This window comes from Schistocerca cancellata, chromosome 6, assembly GCF_023864275.1.
Source record: "Schistocerca cancellata isolate TAMUIC-IGC-003103 chromosome 6, iqSchCanc2.1, whole genome shotgun sequence".
NCBI lineage: Eukaryota > Metazoa > Arthropoda > Insecta > Orthoptera > Acrididae > Schistocerca > Schistocerca cancellata.
The window spans coordinates 487,220,136-487,246,340 of NC_064631.1; the positions used below are offsets into that span (position 1 = coordinate 487,220,136).

The 26,205-nt window shown below is 39.2% G+C and overlaps 1 protein-coding gene across 2 annotated transcripts in view; it reads left to right on the forward strand.

Annotated features, from left to right (window-relative positions):
* LOC126190758 (structural maintenance of chromosomes protein 6) overlaps nucleotides 1–26,205 on the forward strand; it is a 221,183-nt gene that overhangs the window by 122,758 nt on the left and 72,220 nt on the right. For both annotated transcript variants that reach the window (XM_049931273.1, XM_049931274.1), the window contains exons 14-16: nucleotides 2,601–2,771; nucleotides 5,949–6,136; nucleotides 15,933–16,101. In XM_049931273.1, coding sequence (XP_049787230.1) covers nucleotides 2,601–2,771; nucleotides 5,949–6,136; nucleotides 15,933–16,101 — 528 coding nt within the window. The remainder of the gene's footprint in view (nucleotides 1–2,600; nucleotides 2,772–5,948; nucleotides 6,137–15,932; nucleotides 16,102–26,205) is intronic.

A 26,205-nucleotide genomic window follows, 5' to 3' on the forward strand; every position in this document is an offset into this window, starting at 1 on the left:
CAATATTAGAGAAGTAAAGTTGCTACTCTCCATATAGCGGAGATGCTGAGTTGTGATAGGCACAACAAAAAGATTCACACAATTTTCCGACCATTAAGACCTGTGTCAGCAATAGCCACACAAACACACACGCGCACACACACATACTCAAGCAAACGCAACTTGCACACAAGTCTACAGTCTCATATAACTGAAACCAGATGTGTGTGCAAGTTGCGTTTGCGTGTGTGTGTGTGTGTGTGTGTGTGTGTGTGTGTGTGTGTGTGTGTGTGCGCGCGCATCTATTGCTGACAAAGGCCTTAATGGCCGAAAGCTGTGTTTTGTGAATCATTTCGTTGTGCCTATTGCAATTCATCATCTCCGCTATATGGTGAGTAGCAACTTTCCTTCTCTAATATTGTTACATTCCATCCTGGATTTTTCATTGTTTGAAATTTGTGATTTAATCTTCCCTTATATCATTTGTATTGCCAGAAATATGTTTTGGTCTGAAGCAAATAACCCCCACCAAATTGTGTGTGTTTCTCCATACGTCATTGCAAGCATCTTACATCTGCCAAATTTACAATCATTGTAAAAGTAATATATTTCAAATCATGTTCTTGGTCAGTCTAGCAGATAGTGCTTTTTCCCCTTGCTAATTACTTAATAGGACATAAATAAGTAGTTCATATACCACCTATAGTCCTCCAAGAAATATTAAAGTAAAGCTTAACTGTCATACTTCTAAACTCCAGATTTAGAGGAAAGAAAGTCATATCATTGTCACATGAAGCCAAGATAAACGGTGTACAGGGCGACCTTTCATTATGAATGAAGATGTTTGCTGTAGAAAGTACGTATAATATACAGATGAAAAATCCACTTCCATTTCGTAGTTCGGTCAATGCTTTAGTCAAAAATTGACATGAAAGTTTTTGTTTATGCGAATGGCATTCATGGCTGGATCAAGTAGTTGCACATGGATGTAAAAACAAGCAACCACATGGGAGACTTCCTGTTTCATGTTTATATTGTACTTATAAAAGAAAAACTACGCCACATTCACTCAGCAACACTCGCCAAGTAGCTGCTGAAGCCAAGCCCTCAGGAATTATGGTGCTTCTAAAGTTGCGATCCTGCTTTGCTTGTTTCAACATTGAAATGTTTCCTGTATTTTACAACCACCATGCTTCATTTAAATGAAGCAACTCCATGAAATCTTTACAATGTGACCATTTTATATCTGACTTAGTTAGTTTTATGCTCTTCCACCGTGTCACTTACGAGCTACAGAAAAGTAACTATATCCCGTAAATATTGATTTATGTGGAAAATAGTATGCAACTTTTCAATTCTTTTCAACATTATTTTACATTATTTGATTTTCCGTACACAGTGATAAGTCACTCTGTATGGGAGTGGCTTTTCCTGCTACCAGTATTTCAGTTAAAGAGTTGTATTCAACAGAGGGCAGGTATTGAATGTGCAGAAATTGTATTTCACAGAGGGCAGGAATTAACTGTGCAAAAATTGTACATGCATAGGTAAATTTTGCTACTGTAATGGAGTTTTGAGTGTTTTGAAAATACATACAGAACCCCCCCCCCCCCCCATCCCCTCTTTTAAATATCACTCTCAGGTATGAAACAGCTGACATCATTTAATGGACGTCTAGAAGTGGACTCATTGTAAAATATACAAAATCTGTCAGGCTTGATTTTCATAACCTTCGATGTTAACTGCTTGTACAGTGTGAATGTAAACAATTTAACAAAGTGAAATTGGGCCAATTGCAGTTTGCCACATGGAGGAGGCATTGAACGGAAAACAGGCACATTCAAAGAATACTCTTAGACATTATAAGCTACTGGACAGAGTAAAAAAACAAACAAGCACATAAGCGCGTGCTCACACACACACACACACACACACACACACACACACACACACATTAATAATCATTCGCAACTTATTGACACATGGTTACTGTCAACCCTGAGCACTGCGTACAAGCACGTTTGTGTGTGTGTGTGTGTGTGTGTGTGTGTGTGCGCGCGCGCATTCCTCCCCCCCCCCCCCCCCCCCCTGCACCATTAAAATGAGGGCTCTGTTCGATAGCTTATCTCATCTCACAGTCTTCTTTCAACATGCCTGCTCAGAACTTTCTCTGAGAGGTGATTAGCAGTCCATCCTATCTCATATTGTTGTTATTCCTTCTTGAAGTTTCCATCGTTTACAGTTTGATATATTTTAGGGCCCACATAAAAATGCCATTGAGTGTCATAATACCAACATGTCAACACCACCATCAATTTTTGTGTAATAAAACACTGTCTTTTAATAAATTCCATTTGCCCATCACTGTAAAAGCAGTATGTAAGTGTTGTTTGATGCTAGCACAATGAAGTGTATTCCATTAGCTCTCAGACAAGACTGCATATTACACCTTTATTGGGAAATGTAATGTAGATATTGTACCTTTTGAAATGATACAAAAGTAAAGCCTGCGGAGCTTTTTTACTGCGAGATGATTACTTTTGTTCTTATTTAATAGAATGTTTGTAGGGGTGGTTTGGTCTCATTTAGCTATAACTTATATTTTACAACTTTGTTAACAGACAGAGGAGTTGGAAGATATTAACAAAAGGTTTGGTATGGTGCAGAAAGAATGTAATAAGCTGAAAGAAGAATATGAGGAATTGATGGCAGAGGTTGAAAAAAGTAAAAATGTAATAAGGAGCCTTCAAGCAGAAAATCAGCAGATTATTTCTGCAGGCACTTCTCTGAAGGTAATTGTACATGGTGCTTTATCTTACAGTAGTAATGATGTGGTTTTATTTCTGTGGCTGTAAGCTGTGCAATAAGAGAGGAAGTAATGATGTGACGCATACTGTCTGCTTTTTGGCAAGTCCCTCTTTGATGATAATTATCAGAAACAGTATAATTCTAGCAGACAGTTCAGAACTGGATTGTATTATGTGTGAATGCCAACTCTCCCTGCCTGTACTAACTCTTGGGTTTTCCGGCTGTATTACATTAACACTTTTGCTAATGTGGGCATGTATACACATGCTGCTACACCATTCCCCAGGTGTTTCAGACATGTATATGCTCACCACTAAGATTTTTCTACAGTGCTGTGGACGTCTGAATGCGTCCTGAGCTGCCAACATCTCACTGCTGCCATCAGGTTACTTCCATAGCTCAGTGAATAAAAACGTTTTGAGTATTTATCATACAACATATGTAGTTATTGCGTGATATCATTTGCTGAAAACCTCGTTATGATATCTTGAATCATTTATGAGATATGACAGTTGTTATGACTACATGATTTGCAATGCACAAGGATGTGTATTGGCAACCATCCTTCAGATACAAATACCCAATAACTTGAGAACAAAATGAGGCATCCTTCTGGTCTCAATTTAAATAAAATATCAATATATTATCTATATTTCATTCACTTCAATGTATGCTAAAATCAACCATAAACAAAGTTTATGCAGTGCGATTTTACCTCTGCAAAAGCTTTAAAATTTCACACAATGTTTTACGTAATTTGAGGCAGCACAGTAGCTATTGCATATAACAAAAAGAAATTCAGTCCTTTATCAAGTGAAGATATCAGACTGTAAGATGTAAAAAATCCTTTTTTTCCCCCACCTAGTACTTTTCTTAAAAATGTGGGATACGTGTTTCATAATAGTTTGCAAGTCCATGTGGACAGAACTGGGCTCATTGCACCCAACTGTCTGTTGGATATAATATCCAATAACTTGAGAAAGAAATGACATATTATTTAGCTCCCAATTTTAAATAAAATTTTGATATCTTATGTACATTCTATTCACTGCAATGTATGAGCTAAAATCCACCATATGCAATGTTTACATAATGCATTTTTATCTCTGTGGACTCTTTTAAATTTTGGGCAAGGCTTTAGGTAATTTGATACAGTTCCAGTAAGTATGATGTACAATGAAAAGAAATTCAATTCTTCATCACTGGAGGCATCAGACTGTAAGATGTGCAAAAATCAAATTTTTTCACCAAATAGATTTTGAAAAATTGGATGATAAATATTTCATATTGATGAGAATGCCATCTCTCAGCATGGGCACCAGCATTTGGTGAGCAGTACAGCGATAACAAAAGCAGCCTCGGCATGGAATACAAAGAGGTCATGGGTAGCAGCAGAAGAGTTAAATGGAGTGTTCAGAATGCGTTAATGTATTAAGGATTTTGTGACACATTTTCCTTTTGTAACAATACAGCTTATTGTGGAGTATTTATTTATTTTCTTTGTGAAGAAATACAGCTTATAATATATTGAACCTTAGTTGATTCATCTCTGTTTACCCTGAAAGAAATGTTTTAACATTTCTCATAAATAATTTGTGTAAAATGCAGATCAGTCTATTTGAGTGACTTAGGATTCTGAGAGTAGTGTAAAATTCCACTTTTTTTTGTTATTGATGCTACCACTTGATCTAACATTTGTTGCTAAAACATTATACTTGTGCGTGCTATGGTTTCAGTCTGTCATCTTGTATTTTGAAATTCTTACTTTGTTACTTATTGAATACAGTGAGCTGTTAAATTACTTTCAAAATACCAATTTCCATTCATTGTCCTATTCTTTGAATTTCAATGAAAAGTCTGATATACTGTATGTATTTTCTCACATACTCTGATGAGCAAAACATTATGACTTCCGCGCACTGCGAGGTTGGATGAATGGGCAGTCATTATAGCGAAGATACGGGCCACAAATGTGGAAATCCACTGATATAAGCAGTTTTGACGCTGCAGCTGGAAATGACAATCTCTGAAATGGTGAAGCTGGTCATCTGTCAGCGTACCACTGCCGTGTGCACCTATGGAATGTGGTTGAACATTGGTGAAATAATGCATAGGCAGTATAGTATTGGACAATCACGCCTCATCACAAAATGTTGAGGTCAGAGGATCCCCCACTGTTTAATCGAGGATAGGCAGCAATGTGTGGTAGATGTGATGACAGAGTACAGTGCTAGTGCAGGCACTAATGTTTTGGTACATACTGTTCAGAAGCCATTGTTGAACATCGAGCTCCGCATCATACCACAAGTGTTCCTGTAATGACCCAAGGACATCGTCTATTATGGTTGCAGTTGGCACAGCATCACTGAGTTCTCAGTCTGGATCAATAGAAACATGTAATCTGCCGAGTGAATCGCATTTCTTGTTGCACCAAATTGATGGTAGTATCCTTAAACGCTGTCATTCAGGCAAATGGCTGCACAAAATATGGACCGCATCACAGATGCAGGCTGGTGTGGGCATAATTATGCTGTGTGGTTCATTGAGTTGGGCTTCTATCATATCTGTAGTAGTAGTAAACAAAGGAATGATGACAGCAGGGAACTATGTAAATGTTACTGTGAACCACCTGCATCGCTTCAAGCTTGAAGTTTGCCCGTACAGCGATGACCTCTTCCAACAGGATAACTGTCTGTGTTGCAAAATCAGAATCATACTACAGTGGTCTGAGGGGCATTAAAATGAACTCACATTGATGTCTTGGCCACCAAATGTGCTGCTCTGTACCCATTGGAACGCATATCGCATGCCAGCTGCATGCCCATAAACGACCATCCCTTAATATGTCGGCATTGCTTGGTCTGGTGCCACATACTTCTGGAATCCTGTCAAGGACTTGTAAAATCCGTGCCAAGCAGAATCTGTGTTGTACTGTGTTTGGAAAGTAGAACAACACATTATTAAAACAGGTAGTCATAATGTTTTGGCTCATTGGTGTATGTCCATTTTTTATGCATGTTTATTTAAGAACCATATATTGATATTGATACACATATAAATGAAAATACTTGTACAATTTAATGAATTTAAAAGATTGTACTGCAGTGAGCTTTTGAGCTCCACTTGTTAATGTGGTTGTGCTGCTTCATTTTTTTATCCAGGAAAAGATAAGTGCTAATGAAAACTTAATTCAAAGTGCAAATATGAAATTGAAAGCATTAGAAAAGAATTATGAAACTCATCTTGCAAAAATAAAACACATGGAAACCGACTTGAAAACTCGTGAACTGAAATGCAAGACAGCTGTTGAAAAAGCAAATGAACTTTGTCCAAGAATGGTTACAAATAGGTAAGAGCACAGTGTAATTTTGTGGCCAATTTCATACTTAATGCTGACATTCACGTACTATTTGTTCCTGTGGTTAAATTTCTCACATTTTTGTGTTTGCTTAGCCTGTGTATAGCTGATGAAAAATTTTCGTAAGAAAATCTCTTTAGAAAAATGTTTGTAATTTGAGGAAGCTCCATGCCCATCACATGTTGCAAGGCTTACTCCTTTCATCCTCGTCCATTGATGAATATTTATGTAGTGTTCTCATACAGAACTACCACACTGATTTAGGTTTGCATTGATTTTCTTATTTACTTTTGAAATAAATGCAGGGATGATTCTGTAAACAAGGACACACCAGCTTCCTTCACAGGTTGTTACCCAACAACTTGCTTTCTAGTTCGTAGAAGTGGTTTTCGCCGACAGGTAGTGTGCAAAAATCAGTTCATAGATACTGGCCGCTGCTGAATTGTGTATATAATTAGAATTTATACCCTCGGTGTCAGTTAAGGCCTAGAGACGGTGCACTGAAGCAGCAGAACTGGTAGCCATGTAATAAATAACATCATAAGGATGGCTATAGATGTTCCTTTTTGTTACAATCTTATATTTGTTGTTCTATGAAACTAATTAGAGTTTCAGCCACCCTCCCTTCAAATTATGGTTTGAAGTTGTTTGACTGGTGTAATTCATTATTGTTTGTGTATAGTGAAAAATATTTTGAGTCTATAAGGTAAACGTTCTCATAAACAATTCATATACTGTCAGAAAGATAAGTCTGTTCTGCTCACATTTTGACAGACTAGGTGCTGATAACCTCATCATTCAGTCAGTGCCCCTAGCAATCCCCCCCTCCCCTCCCCTGCCCCCCCCCCCCACCACTCCACCCAACCACACATACACAAAACAGAGTCTAGGGACTAGGGACAGTGTGAAAATGAAAAATGGATTGTGTCCTCTATTTATACCAAATAGTGCCATAATATTGAGCCTTAATGTGCACTCATTCCTCTCTTATGGTGCAAGTACATATGATGGAATATTTAACACTGGAGGAGCAGTAAAGCTACACCTAGAAGAAAAAGTAGGCAGACATGGTACATACCAGGTAATATTAACATGTCTGTTGTTAATAGGGTGGCCTTTTTGAAAATGTGCGGCTGGATGGTGCTTTATTGTTAAACATCTAGCACATATAATGCGACTGTTTTTGAAAGATCAGAAAATAGAAAGAATGACTCATGCAGAGGACATCTTTAATAAACGTGGGCCTCAAACAATTTGACTGGGCTAGATTAATGGCAAAGTGTACTTGCATTTTCACTTGAGTGATTTCAGTTAAGCACAGGCTACCAAGAGCATGGATTAACTAGGTTTATGCTCATGAGTTGTGCTAGATCTTTGGGAAAGATTGTACAAACTACATAAGCAGTTCAGTAAAAAACGAATGGACTTCCCTGAAAAGACGAATCACTGATGTTAAAAAACAAATATAGATACAAGGAAGGTAACCATGAAAAAAAATTGGGTGGTAAAAGAATACTTCAATCAATCGACAAAAGAAGGAAATACAAAAATGTTCAGGAATAGAAGGAATACGGCAGTATAATCCACCAAGATAGAAATTGAAGTTACATACGAGATTGTTTGGACAAGACTCCGTATTAACTGTGGGCATAAAATTATTAATTTGAGCCTTCTTTCACCCACCAGACTCATCTCCTGATGATGTAAGCAAAAACTCTACAGAAAACCTCATTTCACTTGTACGTAAGTTCCCCAAGCATACTGTAACCGAAGAACAGTTCATAATGAGGGGGCCTGCATGGTACACAGTCACTATAAATTAACTTATAAAGAAACAGAGATTACTGTATAACAAGTGTAAAACAAAGCATAGAGCTATCCAGGGTGGTCCATTGATTGTGACCGGGTCTAATATCTCACAAAATAAGCGTCAAACAAAAAAACAACAACGAACGAAACTTGTCTAGCTTGAAGGGGTAAACCAGATGGCGCTATGGTTGGCCTGCTAGATGGTACTGCCATAGGTCAAACGGATATCAATTGCATTTTTTAAAATAGGAACCCCCATTTTTTATTACATATTCGTGTAGTACGTAAAGAAATATGAATGTTTTAGTTGGACCACTTTTTTCGCTTTGTGATAGATGGCGCTGTAATAGTCAAAAACATATGTCTCGCAATTTTAGACGAACAGTTGGTAACAGGTAGGTTTTTTAAATTAAAATACAGAACGTAGGTACGTTTGAACATTTTATTTCGGTTGTTCCAATGTGATACATGTATCTTAGTGAACTTATCATTTCTGAGAACACATGCTGTTACAGTGTGATTACCTGTAAATACCACATTAATGCAATAAATGCTCAAAATGATGCCCATCAACCTCAATGTATTTGGCCATACGTGTAATGACATTCCTCTCAACAGCGAGTAGTTCGCCTTCCGTAATGTTCGCACATGCATTGACAATGCGCTGACGCATGTTGTCGGGTGTTGTTGGTGGATCGTGATAGCAAATATCCTTCAACTTTCCCCACAGAAAGAAATCTGGAGACTTCAGATCCAGTGAACGCGCGGGCCATGATATGGTGCTTCGACGACCAATCCACCTGTCATGAAATATGCTATTCAATACCACTTCAACCACACGCGAGCTATGTGCTGGGCATCCATCATGTTGGAAGAACATCGCCATTCTGTGGTCCAACTAAAACATTCATATTTCTTTACGTATTACACGAATATGTAATAAAAAATGGGGGTTGCTATTTAAAAAACGCAGTTGATATCCGTTTGACCTATGGCAGCACCATCTAGTGGGCCAACCATAGTGCCATCTGGTTTCCCCCTTCAAGCTACATGAGTTTCGTTCTTTGTAGTTTTTTCATTTGATGCTTATTTTGTGAGATATTTGGCCTGGTCACTATCAATGGACCACCCTGTAGACAGAGAGATGTTGAATAAACCACATTTGGCTGTCATGAGAGCAGTGCATGATGTCTTCAGCGACTACCATAGCAGAATATTCTCAAATGATCTTTCACAAAACCCAAAGTAATTCTGTTTGTATGTAAAGGCTGTTAGTGGCACCAAAGTTAGTGTCCACCCCATAGTGAATGAGATAGGAACTGAAATTGAGGCTAGCAAAGTAAAAGGTGAAATGCCTAACTCTGTTTTCAAAGGTTCATCTGCAAAGAGAACCCCAGTATAATTGCCCCAACTTAATCATCATACCACTGAAAAGATAAACAAAAAATTTTTAGTGTAAGTGGTGTTGAGGAACATCTGAAATTGTTAAAATTGAACAAAGCTTCAGGGTCTGTTGGAATCCCTCTCAGATTCTGTATTGAATTTGTGGCTGAGGTAGAGCCTCTTCTTTCTCCTAACTATTGAAGATTCCTCAAACAAAAAACCATGCCCAGTTCTTTGAAAGAAACACAGGTCACAAACGTCTACAAGGATAGTAGAAGTGATCCAAAAAAATACTGTCCAATATCCTTGACATCAATTTGTTGTAGAATGTTAGAACATATTCTGAGCTCAAACATAATGAGATACCTTGACCAGAGTGACCTCATTGCCAACCAGGATGAATTCTGAAAACATCGATCATGTGAAACCCAACTCTCAATTTTCTAAAATGATGTACTGAAAGCTTTGGATCAAGGCAATCAGGTAGACATAAATGCAGTACTTCTTGGTTTCTGAAAAGCATTTGACTCAGTACCACACCTATGCTTATTGTCAAAAGTACAATCATATGGGGTATCAAGTGAAATCTGGATTGTGGACTTTTTGGTAGGAAGGACGCAGCAAGTTATCTTGGATGAAGAGTCATCATCAGAAGTAGAAGTAACTTCAGGTGCGCCCCAGGGAACTCTGTTGGGACCTTTGCTGTTCATGTTGTACATCAGTGACCTTGCAGACAATATTACTAGTAACCTCAAGCTTTTTGCAGATGATGCAGTAACTATAATGAAGTACTATCTGAAAGAAACTGCATAAATATTGAGTCAGATCTTGATAAGATTGCAAAGTGGTGCAAAGATTGGCAATTGGCTTTAAATGTTCAGAAATGTAAAATTGTGCACTTCACAAAATGAAAAAAACATAGTCTCTTATGACTATAATATCAATGAGTCACAGTTGGGATTGGCCATCTCGTACAAATACCTGGCTATAACACTTTGTAGGGATATGAAATGCAATGATCGTATAGACATAACCAAACAAAAGAAAATTCAGGATGGAATAATTACAAGTATGAAAAGGATAGTTGCTACTCAGCATATAGCAGAGATGCTGAGTCATGCACTACAAAAAGATTGTCAAACAAGTAAGCTTCCAGCCAAAAGGCCTTAATCGGAATTAGACAACACAAATTCACACACTCATGCAAATACAACTCACCGACACATGACCACAGTTCCTCACTGCTGAGACAGTCTGGCCTCTGCAGCCAGAGATTGTGATCATGTGTGAGTGAGTTGCGTTTGCGTGAATGTATGTTGTCTCATCCCGATGAAGGCCTTTTCAGTCAGAAGATTAATTGTTTGACAGTCATTCTGTTGTGCCTATCTGCGACTCAGCAGTTGTGCTGTATGGTGAGTAGGAACTATCCTTTTCGCAATATTGTAATGATCACATAGGTCCAGTCATGGGTAAAGCAGGTGGTAGACTTCAGTTTATCGGTAGAATACTGGGGAAGTGCAATCAGCCTTCAAAGGAGATTGCTTATAAAATACTTGTGCAAACAGTTCTAGAATATTGCTCAAGTATGTGGGACCTGTACGAAATAGGACTAACAGGGATATTGAACGTATACATAGAAGGGCAGCATGAATGATCACAGGTTTACGAACTTTTTAAGAACTTCCAGCATGCTGGAATAGCTGTGAATCAGCGACTTCTGTTAATCAGTAGCATGAAAAACCAGTCCAAAGTTGCAAATTCTACTTTTTTTCACTCGACGACTAGTTTCAGGCCAAGACCCCTTTTCAAATCATCGTAACATAGTAAAAGTAAAATTTGCAACTTCGGACTGGTTTTTCATTCTGCTGATCACAGGTTTGTTTGATCCATGGGAGAACTGAACTGGAAAACTCTTGAAGATAGACGTATACTATCCCAAGAAAGTGTATTAACAAAGTTTCAACAATGAGGTTTAAATGTTTACTCTGGGAATATATTACAATCCCTATGTACCACTCATCTAGGGATTGTGAAGATAAGATTAGAACAATTATAGCATTCACAGAGGTGTTCAGTCAATCATTCCTCCTGCACTGCATATGTGAATGAAACAGGAAGTAACCCTAATAACTGGTACAATGATATGTACCCTTTAGTCGCAAACCTCACAGTGGTTTGCAGAGTGTAAATGCAGATTGTCACTCAGAAATAAAATCAATGTGAAATGGAGGGAAGATAGTGAAATGGCAATAGCAAAAATGTGAAGAAATCGAAAAGCAGTAATGGTCATAAGGGCAAATTAAGCATGTAGAAAAGTGAAAGTTGTTACATCTTTATGGGATATCAACGTAGGAAGGTGGGTGGCCAGGAGTAGCGAAGCAGCATACTGTCACTGTTATAGGTCTGGATGAGAGCAAGTAATTAATGTGCACAAATAGTCTGCAAATGTATTTGCTCAACTTTGATCAAATCAGGAGTACAATCTGTAAACATAGTCTAGTATGCACAGCAATAGATGTCAAAATTTGGCACACAATAGGAACACCAAGACACTATGTAGTTTGCTCTCTAGCTCACAACAAACCAGCCCTGTATCCAGTTTACAGAGGTTCTCCTTGTTGGCAGCCAGTGGAGGCGGGTCCACCAGGCACACATCATTGCCTGCATTGTTGTCCTGTGGGACAGCTATCGGCATCCGTTGAAATCTCTTAACGTGCTACCAGTTTTTACCAGATACCGGCTCCAGTGGCATCGATGGCAGTGACTCCATAAAAGTAAAATTAATAAAATTAAAAGTAAGGGCTTCAACATTAGGAATGCAAAAGAAATTCCACTCTGAAATGCATAAGAGAGAGGAGATTGGTGGAAAGAGTAAACTGATAGCTTTTGTGTAGAGGATCCAGCATTAGTGTAGTCTGACAGAGCTTTGGAAGACTTGCAAACAAAAGGGACAGAAGAGATAGATAACATACTGTAACAATTTCTAAAATCATTGTGGTTTAAGTGACAACTAAAAGATTAATCAAGTCTTTGTAAGGAATTTATAGAGTTTGACAGAAAAGTGAATAGACTCTTCGTCAGGCTCTGCCGAAATATCAATATTGTCATTCAATTTGAGTTACAAGTGTGTTGTAGTATTGTCTTTGGCTCAACAGTTGTTAGTACTTTCATCTCGGTATTGTGAAAACAAGATGGCTGGAGCTCACTTTTCATTTGAGCAACGAAAATCTATTGTGAAGTGGTTTTTCAAGTTTGATAATGCCGTTGAAGTGCAACGTCTGTGGAGGTGGGAGTTTGAAACAGAACAGCCAGCCCACCTAACAATTAAATGTATCATTGACAAGTTTGAATTGGATGGAAAAATTTGTGATATTCACAAAGGAAGACATCATACAGCTACAAGTCCTGCTTCATCAGCTCTCGTGTTGGAAACTTTTGTTAATTCTCCACAGAAGTCTGCTATGCAATGTGCACATAAAGTGGGGGTAGCAGTACAAGTGTACGAAGAATTCTAAAAGCTGCAAAGTGGAAAGTTTACATTCCGCGATTACTGCACACGATTAATGATGATGATGATCCTGATCGCCGAATGCAATTTTGTGAGTGGTATCAGCAGATGGTAACTCATGATGAACAATTTGCGACGAAGGTAGTGTGGAGTGATGAGGCACAATTTAAACTTAATGGAACCATAAATTGGCATAAAAGTGTGTGCTGGGCACCGGAAAATCTACATGTTTATGTGGATAAAGTGGTCAATCTACCAGGGGTTCATGTGTGGTGTGTACTATAATCTAGGGGCTTAGTAGGACCCTTTTTCTTTGATGCTGCTGTCACTGGAGAAGTGTACCTGGAAGTTTGACACACATCAATTTTGCCTGGTATACATGTGGTTTCTGGAGATGATGGAGAGGTCTTCTACCAACAGGATTACCACCTAGCCGTATGAGCTTTCATGGGTTACAATTTTCCGGGGTATTGGATTGGACGAAGAGGGCCCATTGAGCTCCCTCCGCGGTCGCCAGATCTAACACCTATGGACTTGTACCTGTGGGGAACTGTGAAAGATAACATCTATTGAACTAAACCATGCACACTGGAGAAAATTCGCCAGGAGATTACAGCGACATCTGCAGTGATCTCCACTGTAACATTGACTGACATAGTTGCGGCGACAGCTCGTCATTGTTTTACATGTATAGCTGCCAACAGTGAACATTTTGAACATTAAAACTAACCATGTGCTAAACTGAAGATTGTACAACATGTGTGATCCATTATTAAATGTAAAATAAGCACGTAAGTTATACTTTTCGTTCCTTAAAGTGTGTGTACATTTTTCTAACGGACTCTGTCTGAACCAATGGAGTTTCAGAATATCATCATCCCACAGTCAAAAGGCAGATAAATGGGAGAAGTATAACATAACCAGCTATACAGTTTGTGCATCCATGTTGCTGACAAGAATAACATCCAGAAGAATGGAAAAGAAAATGGATGATGTATTAGTTATCAGTTTGACTTTAGAAAGAGGTAAAGGCACCAAACAGGCAATTCTGACGGTGCTCTGATAGGGTTTGTAGATCTAAAAACTGAGCCGGACAATATAAAATAGTTCAAGACGTTTGAAATTATCAGAATAATAGGCATAACCTGTAGGGAAATGTGAGTAATATACAATAAGTACTAGAATTGAGAGAGAACAATAAGAATTAAAGAAGAAGAGAGAAATGCTTGGATTAGAAAGGAGATAAAGAATGGTTCAGCCTTTTTCTCCTCTGTTGTTCATCCTGTACTTTGAAGAAATAATGGCAGAAATAAAAGAAAGATTAAGGAGCAAGATTAAAATTCAGGGTGAAAGGGTATCAGTGATGAGATTCGCTACAAACATTGCCACCCTCAGTTAAAGTGGGAAAGAATTATAGGATCTGTTGAATGAAACAGATAGAGCACAGAAAATGGCCTGAAAGTAAATTAAAGAAAGACTAAAGTAACGGGGAGTAGCAGAAATGAGATAAATGATAAACTTAAAATCAAAACTGGGGACAAGTAGCAGATGAAATAAAGGAATTATACTAGCTTGGAAGCAAAACGATATGTGATGGAGAAAGCCAGGAAGATATAAGAAGCTGACTAGCAAAGACAAGGGGGGCATTCCTGCTAAAAATAAAGCATACTAATACAAATGTAGGACTAAATTTGAGTAAGAAATTTCTGAAAATATACATTCTTTCAGTTCCATGTTGTGCTGCAGCATAGTAGAAGAGGAAGCTGACATCCATTTATGTATGATTAACAGAGATACAGTGTACCAATTAGCGAGGTGTCGAATCTGCAGTGGCATTTCAGACAATGTTCTTGTAATGAAATCAAGACCAAATAACAATGTAATGAGAAGAAATAGTTGCTACCACCCCATGACTGGAAACTTAACCCTGTCAATCCCCAAATGGAAAGTGACCACTTACAACAGAGCTGGCAGCTTAATGCCAGCCATCATGTAAACTCATTAATAGTCATACACATAATACAACCCCATCAAAGATGTACATTAAGAATAAACATTCTAATGTTATAGCCTTTTCTTGAGAAAATCCTCGAGATGGGTGATGCACCCATATGGTAGATTTTCTTGTGACAGGAGTACTGGAAAGCATCTCTGTGTGAGTCTTCACAGGTGTACCGACTTAACAACTAATACCAGCTTTTTGGAAGCCAGGATGTATGGGCCATCCCATCCTCCCAAAAACTTTTCCTGTAGCCAGTATCACACTAGGACATCTGCCAAGTGCTGACGCATGGGAAACTTCTTAAATGCACAAGAAGTAACATTAAGAATTATGAAAAAGATAGATTGCTACTCACTGTAAAGATGAATGTTGAGTTGCAGACAGGCACAATGAAAAGACTGTTACACACTAAGCTATCAGCAAAACCCTTCTTCAGAAAAGAAATGACACACATTCACACACAATTGTTGATATTCCAAACAAGATTTTCCATTGTTTAACAAGCAACATTGCTACATGAGTTACGTTTCTTCCACAACATACTGTGTTTGTCAGAAGAATGTCAATGTCACACACATTAAGCATCATACAAATTATACAAACAGTTGCCTATTTTGTGTACAACATATGTGACCAAAAGAGTCAGAGATGGAAGGGGTTGGTACCAGATTCTACTGCTGTTCATATAACTGTGAAGTGAAGAATGAGAACTGATAGAAAGCATACAAAGAATGAGAAGAAATAGAACTGGTAATAAAAAATAGTGATATGTTGAGACCAGACAGATAGTGAGAGTCAGTTCCATATATGTGGTTGCATCCTTTTTTATGTGTGTGTTCAGTTACTGTCTTGATGTACCATTGTAATGGTGTACTTATACTTTCCTCCTCCCATCTACATCTTCATGGATACTCTGCAAATCACATTTAAGTGTCTGACAGAGGCATGTATTATGTAATATTTTTCCCCCAAAGTGAATGAAACTTCAGAACTAGTTTACTGGTTTTTAAACATTGTGTGATTTTGTTTGACCTCTATAGAAGAAAATTTACAACTGTTAATTCCATAGTTACTTGTTTTTTCAGGTCTAGTCATGCAATTAATGATGAACTGACAAACATAAAAGAGTACATAAGAAATTTTGAGCAACAAGAGAAGAGTACCAAAGAAGAAATTGTTAAGGCATTGAATGAGAAGACAGCAAAATTTTCAGAAATAGATGTGAATGTTTCCAGATTAGAAAAGGCATTTGAGGTAATGTTTACCAACCCTTTGTGTGTGTGTGCTGTCAAACTTAGCATCCTTTCTGTGTGTGTTTCTCTTCTCAGTGCCTCATATATTTGTTGCATTTGTGTGCACGCGCACTTGCTATCAAGCCTCTAGCATCCTTTCTCTGTGTACCTCTGATGCTCAGTGCCTCATAAATTTTCTACGTTGTGATCTGTCCATCATTTACATGATTATGATTATAATCCTAAAATGTCCTTATCATTTAACAGTTACATATGAAAAATTCAAAGAATTGTGAACTACAGTTATCATCAACAACATTAAGCTTGTTGCAAAGCTCCTGCACTCGGATGGACTAAGTTATGATAAAAATATTATATTTAAATTACTGTATAATGATTAAATCTTTGTCGATTATTCCATTTTAGCAATAACTGGTGACATGTGCCACTACATAAACACCATTTGTTGTAACAGGGATAACATAAACGTGCACATGCATATAAACCAGGCAGAATGTCACAGCCAGTGGCAGTGCTGAATGGCCCAATGACTTACTGTTTCATCAGATGACACACATCCTCTTCTATTGCCCTTTTACTGTCAACTTTAGTAGCTTCTTTACGAGAGAAAGGTAAAACATTCTCAGTCTAGCACAGGGCGTTAAATTTCTATTCTGAAGCCACTAGCCATTCTAACAACTTGGGTTGCCTCAACCCCTTGATCTGATTGTGATAAAATACCACTCCTCCCCCTCCCCCCCTTCCCCCCGGTCTTGTCTGACAAACAAACTGTTCAAACAGTATCCTTGTACATAACACTATATCAAATTGTTTGATAGAATACAAAGGTTCAACATAGGCATTGCAAACATAAATACATACTGATACCATAGTTTAGCGGTATAGCATTTCACGTTTGTATCGTGTCATCTTTCTGCAGTGAAGTGTCACTTATCAATGGCAGCTCTTAGATCAGACTCAGAGATAAGATATCACCAGCATATCCTCCAGTGTGTCTTCAGCCGAGTCCTGTACATGGTTTTCTTTTTTTTTTTCCTCTCCTATCGTGACAGCTGAAACCTCTCTCACATGAAACAATAGTTTGTATTTGCTCATTCTGCTAATAGAACATCCCCTTTCTCATCAAAGAGTGTTGGATTCAAGTAACCAAAGAACTTTTTTATTTCTTCATTTCCAAATTGAAGAATTTTGTCTTTGTGAGGCCAGCTTAAGGTATCAAAAACATGCAGAGAGGTAATATCTTCTGACGAGACAGCCTTTCTGTCATGTGCACCTTTGCATTTTTTATTAAGTCACCTCTTACAGTTTGGTACTATTGCTCCCCAGTTTGAATGTTTGTCAGATGGATGTCATTAATTTTTCCTGAAATGAATACCTGGTTCAAAAACCTTTGTTCACTTGGTCCAACAGTATACTGCAGGTCCTCCAAAACTGAGATGCAGCATGCAGCTTTTATCAGGAATGAAATGAGGAGTTCCTTATTATCTAGTGACACACGTAATAGATTCAATTTCCAGTAGAAGTACCAACAGGAAGTAGAGAAGCCTAACAAATTTAAATTGCTTTAGACTTTTCAGGAAATCCTTAATTTTAGCAGTGCCATCAACATTTCCATTGCCTGTGTGTTCAAGGTGGGTCACAACAGCTTTCCATAGTTCGAGAGAGCTTGAATTACACCCTCTGTGTTGACTAACCAGCTGACACTTTAGATATCACTGAATTTACAAAATAATTCTCCTAGAACTTGTGCTGTTTCTCTCAACATCTGAAGTCTTTTTGTTGATCCATAGTAGACTTTGAAAATATTTCTAACCACAGAGTTAAATGCTTTGAGATGTTCACAGGCATTCAACATATCTTACTGTAAGCGGTGTGAGAGACAGTGAATACTTCCCAGTTTCGTGCAAAGAACTTTCATTTCCACAGCTAATCCTGATTTGTGCCCAACTATATTTGCAGCACTATCAGTACCTAAGCTTATATTATAACATTTTCTTTGTATTCACTTGGGTGTATCATCATAGCTAAATAATCTGTTAAAGCTGTAAAATAAGCAGAGGAAGTGGAGTCTGGTACCTCTGTTACACTTAAAATGTCCTCCTTGTTATGGCTATGATTTGCATCCATGCTTGTAATGTACATATTTGCATGATCGATCAGTGGATCCATCAGTTAGAAGGCTGAGGTATTTACAGTTCTTTAAATTGTGTATGAGAACCTGCTTCAGTCTATCCACTATAAAATGAATAAATTCTTTGCACTTTTCTTCATTGCCATACTATGCTAACACAGTCACATTTAATTTTCCTGCCAAACACAGAAGGTGCATAGTCTTTAAAATGGCTTCTCATGCTTATGTAAGGTGGTGGGAAAACATTTGACTGTTCATTTTTTAATGCATCTGGCCATTGATGTTTCTGTGGACCGTTCCATTGCATTTACATAAGCAACATTTTCATGGTGCTCTTTATTCTGAGTATGCAGAACAAAGGACTTTTTTTAATGCAGAAAACCTTTTTACCAACTGCTGGTCAACATTACTAGTTTACATGTGTACATAAAATTTGCAAGATGCAAGCTTTTGTTGTATCATCATACAGTAGTCACTCAACATGGCTTGACCAGTTTTTATTAAATTTCCTTTTATTTTGGAATGCTGGTACGGCATTATTGCCGTTCCTTTTAGCAGAGCAGAAAGATGATAGAAGCTGAACACTATTGCTACTGGCTGATTCTGTCTGACAAACTGCAATTTGTTTTTCGTGCACCCAGGGAACATTCACATTGTCCTTCACACTTTGTCATCAGCTACACTCGCTTCATGACTGTATGTTTGTTTCCTCTTTTCCATGGTAATAACTACTTCTTCACAAACTTAGATACAATATATGTTTAGTTAGAAAACAATATAGGTAACCATAAAACCTGAATACTGGAGGATACAGCCTTTTTTAATGTATGGCGCTGCTCCCTTGTTTCATTAACCAGGAAATTCTCATTGCTGCGCCTGTCATAAGTATATATACACTACTGTAGTACATGAGATGTGCATGAGTTTGTGTTGTCTGCACAGTTCTGAACCTAGCCCTAGGGTGTTTAGAAAATAAAACAAAATTTTCATGTAAGCCTGCAACAACTGTTGCCAATTTTCGGGATGACCGTAAATTTTGCACCATGGTGTAGCACAAAAGGGTCATTCATACTTCTGAAATTTTATTTCTGTTAGAAGGTTTGCACCTTAATCTACTGAGCTGTTATGTGTAGCTGGAATTTTAAAGTAGTAACGTATGGTTTGTTTAAATGGAAAATTGGAATATTGAGGTTTGGGCAGTCTATCACTGTTGGGAACTAATCTGGAGTTGGTGGATGTAATCCAAAGATTTTACATAGACTGTTCGCAATAATTAATCTTTTCAAATATTTTATTCATGAGTTGAGGTGTTGCATGTTAGCATCATGTATTCAAATGTACTTCAATAAAATTTAAATAACTTTTTGAGAACAGTTGATAAAAAGCAAATAAATTAAAATGTGGTCTTACTTCCCATGGTGATAAACCTCAAAACCTTACCCATTTGTTACTGATTTTATCTCTCATTTAGGATTGTTAAAAAACATTTTGTGTCATGTTCAGTTTACCATGAGGCTTATTGAAGAATAATGAACTTTAAAGGGAGACATTAAACCTCTGTATGAATTACCAGTAGCTAAAAACTGGGTGATCACCAGTCAAGTTGTAACTGGTATACTCTCTTTTATATTTGCATCGGTTTTAGCATTCCTCAGACCAATTGCTTGTATGAAATACTGGAAATTTTGTGATTCTTCAGTTTCTCCCAGCTTATTTCTTGCTCGAACAGTCCACGGGTGTACCGCCGGTCCATAGTGTCCAACGAGCACAATATTTCGGCTATCAGACATGTCGCCATCATCAGGTGTGCTGACGAACTGAGCTCTTGAGCATGGGTGGCCGTCTTAAATCCACTCCCCTCATGAGGCGTTCTCTCCGTGGCCCGCACCCATGCATCAGCGGTCGTTGAGACGCTGGCGTCGGCGTCTGTGGTGGCGTCGGTGTAATTGCCTCATCCGTCCTAGGCACCTGTTTGTTTCCTTTGCTGAACGTATTTTTAATTAGACTCAATGCTGGTTCCCATGCCGCGCTGAGATTGTAGCCGCAATGTTGGTCGATGAGTCCGTCCCAAGTACAAATTTCGATAGCCTCCCTAACGATGCAGTCCCAGTATTTAGATATCTGTGCCATTCCCTGGTATGTTGGTAGTCCATTTCGTGATTTTCAAACAAACAGTGCTCTGCGACCACCGACTTGTTGGGGTACCAAAGTCGAGTGTGCCTCTGATGTTCTCGGCAACGATCTTCAATGGTGTGCACTGTCTGTCCAATATAAGTCTTCCCACATTGACATGGAATTTGGTATATGCCGGCCTTCCCAATAGTGCTCGTATTATTTTTGGTGAGCAAAAGACAGTTCCTACTCAATTTTTCCTCAATATTTGTCCTATTTTCCCCGATAGTGTGCCAGTATACGGTATATAGGCAGTGGCTATCTCTTTCTCCCTGACTTCTTCCGTCTCCACACACTGTACTGTAGAGGTGGGGCGGATAGCGAGTCTGATCTACCATTCCGAGTACCTGTTTTTCCGGAATACAGTTTTCAGGTGTTCCAGCTCTTGGAGCAGACACTCTGCATCAGAGATGGTGTGCGCACTGTGCACTAGTGTTTTTAGCACCCCATTCCTATGCGCAGGGTGGTGGCAGCTATACGCATGCAAATGCAGGTTGGTGTGCGTTTTCTTCCTGTATACCCCGTGGCCCAGAGTGCCATCCGCTCTTCTTCTGGCCATGACGTCCAGGAATGGTAATCCTCCTCCTGCTTCGGTCTCCATAGTGAATTTTATGTTCGGACGTGTGGAGTTTAGATGTGTAAGGAAGTCCAGGAGCTTGTCCCTTCCATAGGGCCAGATCACAAAAGTGTCATCCACATAACGTAGAAAACAAACGGGTAATCGGAATGGCAGACCAGACGCGCTCTCCACCCCACCTCTACAGTACAGTGCGTGGAGATGGAAGAAGTCAGGGAGAGAGAGATAGCCACTGCCTATATACCGTATACTGGCGCACTATCAGGGAATCCAGGACGAATATTGGGGAAACACCGAGTAGGAACTGTCTTTTGCCCACCAAATAAAACATGAGCATTATTGGTAAATGTCAAAGACGATCTCAGTTTGCGGAAGGCCAGTGTATACCAGATTCTGTGTCAATGTGGGAAGATTCATATTGGACAGACAATGTGCACCATCAAAGATCATTGGTGAGAACATCAGAGGCACACTCAACTTGGGTACCCCAACAAGTTGATGGTCGCATAGCACTGTTTGTTTGAAAATCACGAAATGGACTACCAACATACCAGGGTCTTGGCACAGACATCTGAACACTGGGACAGCGTCATTAGAGAGGCTATCAAAATTTGTACCAGGGCGGACTCGTCAACCGAGATTGTGGCTACAACCTCAGCAGGGCATGGGAACCAGCATTGAGTCTAATTAAAAAGACACTCAGCAAAGGAAACAAACGGGCGACTAGGACGGATGAGGCAATTACACCGACGACAGCGTCTCAATGACCGCTGACTTGTGGGCACGGACCGCGGAGAGAACGCCTTGCAAGGGGGGGAGGGGATTTAAGACGGCTGCCCGCACTCAGGAGCTCAGTTCGTCAGAGCACATGATGATGGCGACATGTCTGATCACCGAAATATTGTGCCCGTTGGACACTATGGACCGGCAGTACATCCGTGAACTGGAAATTTTGTTTTGACATTCTGCTAAAGTTCAGTAACGGGTGGGTGTGCCACATCAGTTGATAAGTTAAATTTTCTGTTGTATTTTGCTTGCATAAAAACGGATGCAACCACAAAGCCAAATTACTCTTGTTCTTTCTAAATTGATTTCTTTTTCGAAAATATAAAATAATTGCATAGATCAAAAATCTACTCATAAAGTGGTGGCAGGAGAAAACACATATAAAGGTACTGAAATTTCCAAGCTTTCTGAGCAAGTGCCTCTTTCTTCTGGCAAAAGGGTTTAAGAGTATGGAAGAGAGGTGAAGGAAAAGGACTGTTGGGCTTTAGGAAATGGAGAGAGTTTGAAAAAATTGCCCCTATTTGGGGAGATTACCAGATGGGATGGGAATGAAGGAGATGGTAAACACGTGGAAGGCAGGGAGTTTAAAAACACAGGAGAGTTAAAAAACACAAAAGCTTAAAAAATATTGAGGTAATGGGGAAATCGAATATGAGGCCATGGTGGTAGGAGACAAAGGCAGCAAAAATGATGAGCAGACCCAACAGTCACAAAAAAGAAGAAAAAATTTGGTTTTGACCAATTTGACCAACTGATCGATCATTAAGGCTTAGTTTTCTGAGTTGAGAGATTTGCTTATCTCAAACTCTTTCAGAGTTAATTCTTTCCCATTAGGTGCTACATGTATAATCTGGGGAGACTTGAGCATGCTTTCACAATGGCCATAAGTGCTAATATGTTCAGCGAAAGAAGAGTTATTCTTTACAGTGCCCTTTTTGTAAGAAATTGCTCCTGAAACCATAATTTAACATCACTTGTTTGTCCAAAATGTGTCTCTGATATTAGCTATCCCATTGATTGGTGCTAGATAGGTTTGCAAATAAACTGTGATGTAACGAGATTAGTCATTACTAATTACAGATTATCTGAAGACGCACTAACTGTGCAAAACTCGTCGTTATTAATAAAACACTTGTGACAGAGACTGTTTTCTGCTTTTGATACTTTAAAGTAATAATTTTGTTTGTGTGCGTAAAATTGCTGTTATTGATTGTAGGAATTCTTGATATTGTTTCCCTTACAATGAGACTCTTTGAAACAACATATGCAGTTGTGTAGGTTAGGGTCCCAGGTATTATCACAGTCTGCAGTCTTTTACTCTGCGGGTGCCCGTTCACGAGTAATAAAAAAAATAATTTCCTGTGATCCACTACATCCCTAAAGCTCAATAACAATAGCAGTTATTACCACAGTGTTAGTTTTGCTGCTGGCTCCTTTTAATTTCAGTTGTGTATGAGAAGTAATGGACTTAGAAGCTGTGGTGTCACCGCCAGACACCACACTTGCTAGGTGGTAGCTTTTAAATCGGCCGCGGTCTGCTAGTATACGACGGACCCGCGTGTCGCCACTGTCAGTAATTGCAGATCGAGCGCCACCACACAGCAGGTCTAGAGAGACGTACTAGCACTCGCCCCAGTTGTACAGCCGACGTTGCTAGCCATGGTTCACTGAGAATTACACTCTCATTTGCCGAGACGATAGTTAGCATAGCCTTCAGCTACATTTGCTACGACCTAGCAAGGCTCCGTATTCAATTGATATTGAGACTCTATTAATGTATCATCAAGAGCGATGTTCTACAAATGTGGATTAAAGTTAAGTATTCCAGAAGCTACATACTTTTCTTTATAGCATTCATTACGTATCCTGTTTCAGACCTCATGCCAGCCTGCGTGAGTTTAAGCGCGTGCCTTTCGGCTTCCTCTCATTGTGTCTAGGCTGTCTTGTCTAGACACAACAGAAGCAACAAACACCATTATTCAGCATGAAGCTATCAATTTTGATTTCACAGATCGTGTTATGTCTCTGGCTCAGTTAGTTTTTACTTTGTAAACATGTGATGTGTGGCAATTGAAAGCTGGTAAGATAGCCTGTAGATGGCACTATCAACACAACTTGCGTGATGTAATCATGACTTGTTCCCCTCCTTCAATGTCCCTCACCCCTCGGCAGCCTATGTGCTCTGAGTTGGTGGGCAGAGCTTGCTTCTTCTGTTGCTCACTCTCCACTCAGAGTTAATTCTTCTTCTTGTGAACAGGCTGTACATACTGTAAATGACGCACTCCATTATGCACAATTATAATATTGTGTTGATTACCTCACTGTTGAGTTGGATTTCAATTTGGATACAGCTGGGGCTATTTGTATATTCCTTACATCAGACGTGGCATTAATTCAGTAATTTATTGGCTTGCAGCTTTCAGGATGAAGTTATGTATTGCCATTGTCTGGCTTGTGCTGTTTTGAATACATTCTGCACCAGATAGAACATTACTCTGAGCACTACATAGCAGGAATCTCATATTGTGCACGCAAAGAACAATTTGTGCTGTATCCAGGGGGATGGAAAAGTTGCAGGCATGTGACAAAGTAAGGAATGTATATAAGCAGAGCAGAGATGACTGAGGAATCATTCTAGCAATGATACGGGCTGGTAATTGAGAAATCCACTGACATAAGTGTGGACCTGGGAGCAAACACATCAGAAACGGCAAAGGTGGCTGGCTATTAACATGCTACTGTTTTCACTATCTATAGAAAGCAGTTGAAAGACAGTGAAACATGAAGTAGGCAACAAGGGTTTGGGACATCCACACCTCCTCACAGAATGTGGGGGTCAGATGCTTGTTGACTCTGTAAAACAAGATAGGTGGTGTTCTGTGGCTGCTGCTGCAGACACAAGTGTTTTGGACCACATTGTTTAGCATTGTGAGCTCTGCAGAAGATGAGACCTGCTTGCTCCCATAATGATTCGCCAACACCATAAATTACTACTGCTGTGGATACGAGACCATTGTTATTGGACTTGGGATCAATGGACACATGTCCCCTGATCAGGTAAACCATATTTCTTCTTACACTACATCAGTAGTCCAGATATGCCATCTTCCAGGCAATCAGCTGCTCAGAATTTGAAGTGCTCCCTGGACACATACAATATTATGCTGTGAAGGACTAGTGATTCTTTGGGATCTGTGCTAGTAGTTGAAGGCACCATGACAGCTGTGGAATAAGGGAACGTTATTGCAGGTCATTTGCGTCACTTCATACTTGATATATTCCCCCACTGCAGCAATGTCTTTCAGCTTGAAAACTGTCCATGTCACAAGGCCAGAATCACACTACAGTGATTTGAGGAGCACGATGAGTGAATTCACGTTAATGTCATGGCCACAAACTTTGCCTGATCTGAACCTGATGGAACAAGTCTAGGATGCTATCAGTGCAAGCTCCATGCCCAGAAACCACTGGCCCCTAACTAACAGGAATTACGTGACCTGTGCATAATCATCCAGTGCTACATACCTACCAAGGACTTGTTGAATTCATGACATGCAGAACCACTGTTTTCTTGCATTCTGTAGTGGGCAAACACACTGTTAAACACATGGCATAATGTTTTGGCTCATCATTGTCTTTTATGCCATTTATGTGAATGCTACTCAGTCATATTTCGTATAAAATATTTTTTGCAGAGCAAGCAATACTTTTTTAAGTCTGCTAACACATACCTTTATTATTAAGCTACAGACTATAAAACTAAGCTTGCCCTTTTGTCACATGATATCCTGCGGACCATGGATGAAGAGCAACAAGCACGTTCTGTATTCCTAGCTTTCTGAAAAACGTGCAACATGGTGCCTCATTGCAGACTGTTAACGGAGGTCCAACCATACGAGATAGATTTCCAGATATGTGAGTGGCTTGAAGGCTTCTTAGGTAATAGAGTCCTGTATGTTGTCCTCAAGGGCAAGTGTTCATCAAAGACAAATGTATTGTCAGGAGTGCCCCAAGGGTGTGTGATAGGATCCCTCCTGTTGTCTATAAAGGTAATGCTCTGACAGATAGTGTGAACTGCAGTGTGCAACTGTTTGCTGATGATGCTGTAGTATATGAAAGTATCACCATTGCGTGAATGTGGAAAAATATAAGGTAACTTAGGCAGAATTCGTATTTGGTGTGATGAATGGCGGCTTGCTCTAACTATACAAAATTTAAGTTAATGCAGATGTGTACCAAAAACAATCTTGTAATGTATGAATACAGTACTAGTGGTGTGCTGCTTGATGCAGTGAACAGGACAGAAGTGGGAAATACAAATGTGTGACTGGTTTATTGGGAGAATTTTAGGAACATTTGGCTCATCTATGAAGAGGACCATGTGCAGGACAGTAGTGGGAACCTTTCTTGAGTAGTATTTGAGTGTTTGGGATTCCCAC